The sequence below is a fragment of the Crocodylus porosus genome, unplaced genomic scaffold (genome assembly GCF_001723895.1).
Source record: "Crocodylus porosus isolate Cpor-Errol unplaced genomic scaffold, CroPor_comp1, whole genome shotgun sequence".
NCBI lineage: Eukaryota > Metazoa > Chordata > Crocodylia > Crocodylidae > Crocodylus > Crocodylus porosus.
The window spans coordinates 92282306-92291609 of record NW_017728943.1 but is presented as its reverse complement, the minus strand read 5'-3'; the positions used below and the strand labels follow the sequence as shown (position 1 = coordinate 92291609).

Sequence of the window (9304 nt, the reverse complement as noted above, 5' to 3'; positions counted from 1 at the left end):
AATATGTTACAGCGGCTGGAATTAATGCACAACACACCACCGAATGTGCAAACAGCAATGGCATTAAAGCGGTGCAAAAGGCATTTGACCCACTTTAAACCTGCTTTACAGTGTCATCCAGAAATGCCCTAAGGTGCTTTTCCTAAGGTGCATTAAGTTTCATACCTTCAAGGTGAGGTACCAAACAAATGTGCATTAGGCTGTCTTAATGCACAGTACTGAATGTGCATGGTTTTTAAGTGACACTCAATGTGTAGTAGCCTATATTACTGCACATTAGCACAATAGCACAGTTTTTACATGATGCTTTAATGCACAGTAAAATAGGCTACTTCACATTAAAACACATGTGTAGATGCACCCAGTAAGTCTTACTTCCATCCCTGGCAAGTAGGTAGAATCTATAACAAAGAATAAAATCAACAGTCATATGGACAAATATGATTTTGTGGAGAAGAGTTAGCAGAGTTTTTTGTAAAGGAAAATTCTACCTTTATCCGCTGGAGTTCTCCGTGGGTGTTAACAAGGACTGGAGATCCAGTAGACATAATATATTTGGACATTCAAAACTCATTTGATAAGGTCTCTAACCAAAGTCCCTGGGAGGGCTGCGAGGCTGTGCCAGACTTCTCCAAGGAGTGTTTGGCCCCCAATCTGTGCACCAGATGCCCCAAGGCTGCTGCTGCCACCTGGGCCTGGTGCAGGGTGCAGGGTGCAGCCTACGTCCAGCACCAGGAAGATTGGTGGTGCTACTGGCTCGAGGCAGCAGTGGCAGCCTCCTGTCATCTGGCACACAAATTGGGGGCCAACACCCCCTGGAGGAGTATTGCACTGCCCCACAGCCTTCTTGGGGGTGCAGGCAAGCCCCTGATCTGTGTGTCAGATGACAGGAGACTGCTGCTGCCACCTGGGACTTGCTCTGGGAGCAGCCTGTACCCAGCACCGGCAAGATTTGTGTTGCTGTTGGCCCCAGCTGGCAGCAACTGCATACTCTCATCCTGCAAGCAGATTTGGGGGCCTGCACCTCCAGGAGGGCTGCGGGACTGTGCCAGACTTCTCCCAGGGGGCTCAGGCCTCCAGATCTGGGCACCCGATGACAGGAGGCTGCCACTGCTTCCATGGGCCTGTAACAGCACCAATCTTTCTGGCTCTTGGTGCAGGCTGTGCCCAGTACTGGTGCCAGCTGGCAGCAGCAGCCTCCCATCATCCAGCATGCAGATTGGGGGCCCACACCCCCAGGAAGGCTGAGGGGCTGTGCTGAACCCAGAGCCAGCCCCAGGTAGCAGGAGCAGCCTTCTGTCATCTGGCACGCAGATTGGAGGCTTGCCCGCACTCCCTGGAGGGCTGCAGGGCTGTGTCAGACTCCTAACAGGGGTGTGAGCCCCCAGTATGCATGCTGGATGACAGCAGGCTGCTGCCTCAGGCCAGCAGCAGCACCAGTCTTCCCGGCACTAGGCACGGGCTGTGCCCAGCGCTGGTCCCAGGTGGCAGTAGCAGCCTCCTGTCATCCACACCACAGATGCGGGGGCCTGCACCCCCAGGAGGAGTCCAGCACAGCCCCATAGCCCTCCTGGGAGTGCAGGCCCCTGGATCTGTGGGCCGGATGGTGGGAGGCTGCCGCTGCTGGCAAGTGTCACAAGATTTGCATTGAACAGATTGAGGTGCCATTGCCCAGAAACCTCTGCACCTATCTCTGTGAAATTTGGCAGGCTTCACAGCCCCAGAAGGGGCTACTATCTCTGCAATTTTCAACTGAATCAGGCAAGGAATGACAAAATTTTAGGCATTTTCATGATTCCCTATTATAGCCTATGGGCAAAATGTCAAAACAGCATTGAAACAGTCAAACAGTTTTGCTGAAATGAAATAGGACAGTGCTTTTGAAACTCAACAAAACTCAAAACAAAACACTGTCCCAGCAAAATGGAAGTCGAAACAAAACCATGCTGTTTTGCACACCCCAATTAAGTAGTGAAGGTATTATTGAGGAGCTGGTTATGGAAACCAGCTTTGGATTGAGTGATCATGGTTTGATTTAAGTTAAATTAAATAAAAATGCAAACAAAAAAGTCTACAACAAAAGCTTCTTTATTTGAAAAGGTCAGATTTTGATAAATGAAGGGAACTACCTTGTCAAGGTACTTAACTGAAGAGCTCAATCTTAAAGAAAATCTGAATGTTTTTATATTTAAATCCAAGTTAGAAAAACTATTTGTAATTCACATTGCTAGCATGAGGAAAACATTTTGAATGAAGGGCTCTAGATCTAATGGGTTTTGCGTATGGATTTTGCAATCTTTTCTTCGTATGTAGTAGGACTAATTTTGCACACATAGGAACAGAAAACATGGAAGACGCAACCAAAGAGTGCCATACTTTTGTGCTCCAGAAACAAACTACAATGGTTGCTATGAAGAAGTATAAAATTTCTATTTTAAAAAATATTTCAAGTAACTCACCAATGCCATATGCCACTGGATACCCACAGGATAGATGGATAGATTTAGTACCATACCAGCTTACTTACCCAGCTGGCTTTTCAATATCCAAACAAGTTCAGTTTGGGAATTAAAACCTGTTTAATGAATATAGCCAGTAAAGTCCTATTAATTAGCAAGCCATGAAGCTGAATCAGTAATGTGTTGTAAGTCACTAGCTAGAGTGAGTTATTCAGAAATCATTACCCATAGCTTTCTCAGTGAAGTATACAAGCGTTTGTGGGACCAATGCATTGTGTGAGTTGGCACTAAATATAGAAGGTGAACCAATCCTTTGCAATGCAGCAACTATTATTATACACACTGGATGCATCTACACATGTAACCTATTTTAATGCACATTAAAACATCACTGAAGAAAAACTGTGCTATTTAACTAATGCACATGTAACATAGGCTAATGTTTGAGAACATAAAAGTGACTCAAAATAGAAGTTAAATATATAGAGAAAAACCATAAAAGTTGTGTAACAGGGTCTAAGTATAAGTGAAAATCAAGTTAGTGGTGTAAAAAAATACACATATATATGTATATTCATTAGGCCTGTGCAAAGCTTCAGTCCATGATTTGATTCGGCAGAGATTCAGCCTGATTTGGTGGCCAAATCTCTGAATCTCAATCAAGTCAGAGAATTCTTTAATCTCTCTGAATCAATTTCGGAAAGATTAGGATAGATTCAGCAATCTTGACATAGAGACAGCTTTAAATGATTTTTCTACGTGCTTCTAGATAGCAGGGACTCTGAACCCTGTGGTGCTGGGGCAGATGCCCAGCATCCCACAGCTGCATGGGGGGCTCCCCAGCACACTTGGCAGCAGACCTGGAAGTGGACCACAAGCACTTCTGGTCCACTGGGGAGCATGCTGGGGGGTCGCCTTCATGCTCCCTCCCCCGGCTCAGCAACTGATGCCTCCTGGATGTGGGGGGAGGCCAACCAGGGTCCCTCTGCGGCTGATCACCAGGCCGAGGAGGTGCCAGGGGGCCCCCCAGCACACTCCCTGGCAGACCCAGAAGTGAAACAAAAGTACTTCCAGTCCACTTCTGGGTTCACTGCCAAGCACGCTGGAGAGCCCCCTGTGCTGCTGTGGGACACTCCATCTGCCCCAGCACCACGGCGTTCACAGCCACGCTGCTACCTCAAGGTATGTAGGAAAAACTTTTAAAGCTGTGCCTGTGCCCAAGTTGCTGATTTGCCAAATCAGCATCAAATTGTCAGATTCGGATTTGGCTGAATCAAATCAGGGACAGTGATCCAAATCAATGGATCAAATCACTGTCCCTAATTCGGGCCAAATCCGAATGGAATAAGGCCCGTTTCACACAGCCCTAATATTCATGCATGCTAGGCAGCCGCTTCTAAAACTGTCTGAGAACAGAGTTTATGATATTTAACAGGTAGACTATTCTTTGTTTACAGGTGATGATAAAGTTCTTCGTTTATGGCATCCCAGTATAAACACCAAGCCAGTGGGGAAACTGTTGGGGCATTTATTTAGCGTCATGGAGATTGTCACAAATGAAAAAGATCAGCACATTGTCAGCCTTTCCTCTGCAAAGGTAACATGTTTTTTTCTGAAATCCATGAAGATGATGGTAAAGGTTATGCTTTCAGTTCCTATTAATGGATGTATTTTTTTCTTGATTTATATTCACAACTTTTTTTTTATAAAATAAAAAATTTAAATGATAAAATATAGTACATTGTGCACAATGCACAATGACTCTTAAAACTGGTATATAAATTACTTATGCCTGTGCTATATTTTAGGTTGCAAGCAAAATCAAAGTAATTAACTAGGCAAAGGTCAGAAAAAGAGGTAAAAGGAGCAGTATTTTTATATATAATATTCCGGGTCAGTGTATTTTATGCTGAGAAACAATATAGACAATTTTTTGCATATCTCTAAATAAATTAAAAGGGGTTTTTTTGCTTTCTTCTGGATATAATGATGGTAAGAGCAGCTCAACAAACTAACGTAAAATGCAACGATAACTGTTATGTAATGTATTGCAAATGACAATTACAGAAAAAAAACCAAAATAAAATGACTTTGCTTTCTTGGCTCTCCATTCAGAAATGAGCATTCATCATGCAAGCTTCTAAAAGTTTCGTCCAACCTCTTAAATTATTTCATACTGTTTTTACCTACTGAGTTTGTTTTAAAATATCAACTCCTAGTATAGCCATTTTTAATGTTATTTTTATAACTAGCAAAATGAGGCCTTGATTCAAACTGCAGATTACGAAAAACAGGAAAAAAATAAAATTACTAACACTTACTTCAGAAAACTATGTACGCCTGCTTCAAAATACTCGTATGGTGAAGTATTTTGCTGCACAGGGGTAAGCATTTAAGCATTTGCTAAATGTTCAGCTGAGCTAAGGTTTTATTATTCAACCTTTCATTGAGATTACAGGGATGGAGTGTGTTAGTTCAGATCAGATCCTTCATTTGTCCTATTTGGTGAGGATTGTATATTGAAAATGCCCAGTTCGCGTACTCATTGGGCACATCCAGATGAACCCGCACATGCCTCTTGCTGCATCTCAGAGCACTTTGAGACGCCACAAGAGGCACACTGGGAACCAAAAACATTCCCCACATTGCATATTTGCAGTGCAGGCTGAAAATTTGATACCTGAAAATCCAGGTATCAAAAAAGACCTGAAAAAAAAGCAGGGCCGGGCACAGTCCAGCACTGTGCCCTGAGGCAGCCGGATGCTGGGGTCCTCCAAAGGGATGCTCTGGTAGCTGGCCATAGCATCTCTATGCCTGCTCCTTGTCCCAGTGCTGCAGCATTCTGCCTCCCCATGCAAGGCAAGGAGCACTGCATTCTGCAGCAACCTGGACCCAGGCTCTGTCCTCAGGTAAGTGGGGACCTGGGGTGGGGAGGACTGGAGTGGGAGCTGTGTGGGAATGGGGGACTGTGGCGGGGGGGAACTGTGTGGGGCTGCTTGGGGGAGGGGCTCCTACCCCGCACATGGCCGACAGCCCCCTCACAGCAGCAGCAGCCATCGGGGCACTCAGAGCCCCCCCCATGGCATGGGGCAGCATGTCTCAGCCCCAGCCACCTGGCACCCAACACTGCCTGTGTCACATTGTGCAGGCCTGGCACAGCTCAGTGCAGGGCCATGCACCTTTTGGCAGCTCCGTGGCACTTGGGCTGTCACCCAGGGCCCAGCATGGCTCACAGGGACCTCATGTGACATTGGTCTGGGTCCTGCCTCCATGAGCCCTGCGTGCCATTGGGCCATGCCGGTTCCATGAAGGCAGGACCTGGTCCAGCATGACACATGGTCTCTGCAAACAGCACTAGGCCCTGGGTGATAGCCCCAGCAATCCAGTCCTATCCAAAGACACACAGCCCTGTGACAAGCTGCACAGGCAGTGCCAGGTCCGAGGCATCCAGGGCCACACTGGAACACTGGAAGCTCTGGCCACAGTGGGCCCTGAGCACCCAATGGCCACTGCTGCTGCAGGGGCAAGGGCTGTGGGCCTGGGGAGGGAGGGGGCTTTGGCCCCTGTGGGAGGGAGCTGTGGACCCTGTGGAGGGGCAATCTGTGGGCTGTGGGGGGGGGCTGCACCCTGTGGGGGCAGGGGACCCACCCCTCCTGAGCAGCCTCCCCACCTGGCCCCCCAAACCCACAGTCCCCCCCACAATCCATCCACAAACCCTACACCGCCAAGCCACCCCCACAACCCCCTCACCCACATACCTGGCCCCATGGGTCAGGAGTGAGGGGAGTGGGGCTGGAGGAAGGGGAGGCTGTGGGTTGACAGTAAGAGGCAAGGGCAGGGGCAGGGCACTGGCATATCAGTGCTGCTCAGCAGCAAACATCCTGCTGAAAGAACGGGGTAGGGGCAGCTCTGATTGTTCTATGACATAAACCCTAAAGTAAAATGCATCTAAGTGTGTATATATATTTAGAATTTATTTTATTATAATGATAGAGGCACTGGTAGGCTTCCAACTTGCTTTAAACTTGTAAATATATCAATAAAGCATCGCCCAACTGATTTCTCTTTATATAATGGTGTTTCATTTTAATAACAGATGAACACTATTTGGGTATTTTAATGAGAGAATTTGGGTTTCTTATCAGAAAATTTGCAATTTCTAAATGGGGAACACCAGGATCTCTGCTGGTGGGACAAGTGGTGAGACCCAGCCAAAGGAGCCTGTCCAGAGCCAGAACTGGGGACCCAGCTGGAGGGCAGATGAAGAGGCTGAGATTTTGGCCATTTGGGGCCAAGAGGACATGCTTTGACAGTTCAAAGTGGGCCACTACAAGAAGCACATCTTCTGGCCAATAACTGCCCAGATGGCAGAGCAGGAGCACCCCATCCTGGTCTGGCAGGCATGCAGCCATGGGGCCACAGGTCCAAGGAGACAGATACTGTTGCAGGTGGCAGCAGATGACAGCCAGGCAACAGCTTCCACTGCCAGACTCCTGCAGTGGGTAGAGTGCAGGGGCCACTCCAGGTTAGGGCTGTTTCAGGAGTCCAGCTGGCACAAGTGGCACTAGCTGGGCCTCAGGAGCTCCTAAGGGCAAGAAGCCCTGAGCTGCTTGCCAGGGCAGGTTTTTATACTGCTGGGGCCCATCCTCTAGTTCTCCCTGGCTAAAAATCCAGGAGGAGCTTGGTAGGGTCAGTTTGCCCCAAGTGGCACAACTTGCCCCATACCAAAATGCAAGTCCAGGCACGTGCGCTGAGGCAAAAATCCCCAGCACAAATTTGTGCCCCTTCTATTTGAGCTGCTGTGAGCACACATGGCTGTATGTGTGGACACACCCACTGGGTAAATCTATACGTGTACTTTACTGTGGAGTTGACTAATTAGTTCTTCAGTAAAGCATTACAGTTTACACATGCATCAGTATGTAAAATAATTAACTCCACCATACAATAGTACTGTCAGGGACAGTATTATCCTACAGCAGAATAATTTATTCTGCTGAAACATACATGTAGATGGTGACAGGGGCTGGCTATGGCACAATTGTGCTGAAGTGCAGGGGTTGCCTGTTGTCTAGCCCCACACTTTAGCACCCTTCTGCCTCAGCCAGTCCCTTTACCATCTGACACCACTACTCAGAGCCTGGGGCTGACCCCTTGGGTCTCCTGCCAGCTCAGGGCTGCTTTGCCCTGACTCAGACTGCTGCAGTCTTGGGCACACATAAATGCTGTGCCCAGGAGCAATTTTCTCTGATACAAACTGTCCAGAGTTTATCACATCACCTTAAAGACACATGGGGATGCACCCACTAATGTTTAAATAACTCAGCTTGCGATGCCAGAAAAAAATGTAATTAATCTTTTCTGTATATTGGGATCAGTTCATCTATATAAGTAAGGCGTGAAAGGTGGGAGAATGAAAAAGTCGAAGGTGTTCCTGCACTTACTTCATAATGTTAGGCAAAGTGAAAATTAAATGATAAATAAATAAGACAAAGGTCAGAGAGAAAGAGATGGAAAGAACACTAGTATTCTTACTTGTAAGTGTACTGTAAGAGCTTACAGGTGTTTTATGTTTTAATGGTACATAAAATTCCCTAAATAAAATCTCTGCCTCTCTACTCTTACTGTAGATAGGTCTGAATGAGTAAAATTCCATGGAAACTCAATACAGTACAATGTACTAAGTTCTGTTTTCTTACATACATCCAACCTTATTGAATTAAATGGAGTCAAATAATTGTAACTGAGAATTTGTCCTGAGCAGAAGAAAAAAGGGATAAGCCACACTTCACAAACCATTTAAAAATATATTACTATATTAAGATACTTGAATAGTTGATACTTGATAATTCTGTGGAAGATACCAAGTCTTGATTAATTTCTCCTTGCTGCTCTTTTGCCTGGAGCTATAACCATCTACTGAAGAAATCATTACTTTTTACAACACAAACGTACACATTACATCACATCTCAAGATTTGCCTTTGGCCACCATCATCATGGACCAGCACAGCTAGGGCATGGGGGTAGCAGTGGCAGTAGGGGGTACCATCCCTGACTACACAGGAGCATGTAGAGAGTCCCTCTTTCCCCCGTTGCCATAGGAGTGGCAGTGGAGAAAGGTGTGTGCATGCATGTTCCTCTGGCTGCTGCTGTTACTATCACAGGCAGCAGCAATAGCTTGAGCATATGACCCCCCCAGTCACAAGACCTCTGACAGCAAATCATTATGAATGTGTTGGTCCAGCAGATTTACCTCTAGGTTTTTCTGAAGGATTGCCCACAACCCTTTTACCACCACCTAAGATTTGTGATGCTTTCCATCTGACCTGGTTATTTTGGTTAATTTAAACTTGTTTATATTACTTGGTTTTTGAATGATGAGGTAAAACCATCTTACAATGTGACTGAAAATATTACAGATCAGTTGTAGACTTAAGTCTCTTTCCCTTAATGTAGTAATCAAGAGAAGTACAATGAGATTTTATTTTCCTATTAAAAAAAGAAGGGTTAGTGGGTGAGAGACAATTTTGCATGTGAGAAGGTGGGCATGTAGAACAGAACTGGTTTATCAGGATACTTTTCTGAAGAAAAGAAGAAAAAATAGCTTTAAAAAGAATTTTCTATTTTTTTCAGGCAGTTTCGACCAAATTCCTTGTTAATAATTGTTCTTTATGATCTACGTACACTCCTCTTCACTATTTTAAAATAGGGATCATTTGTGAAACATTTGTTTGCATCAAGAAACCATTGAAGCTAGAAGGCATTATAATGCATATTAAGGAGATGTAGTAATAATACAGGTGTCAAGCTCCAGACCACAATTCCTTCCATAGTTTTTTTTTT

General features: G+C 45.6%; 1 protein-coding gene across 1 annotated transcript in view; it reads left to right on the top strand.

The window, feature by feature from the left end:
• Nucleotides 1-9304, top strand: part of WDR64 (WD repeat domain 64) — a 150748-nt gene that overhangs the window by 49293 nt on the left and 92151 nt on the right. The window contains exon 10 of the mRNA XM_019548612.1: nucleotides 3917-4056. Within this exon, the coding sequence (XP_019404157.1) occupies nucleotides 3917-4056 (140 nt within the window). The remainder of the gene's footprint in view (nucleotides 1-3916; nucleotides 4057-9304) is intronic.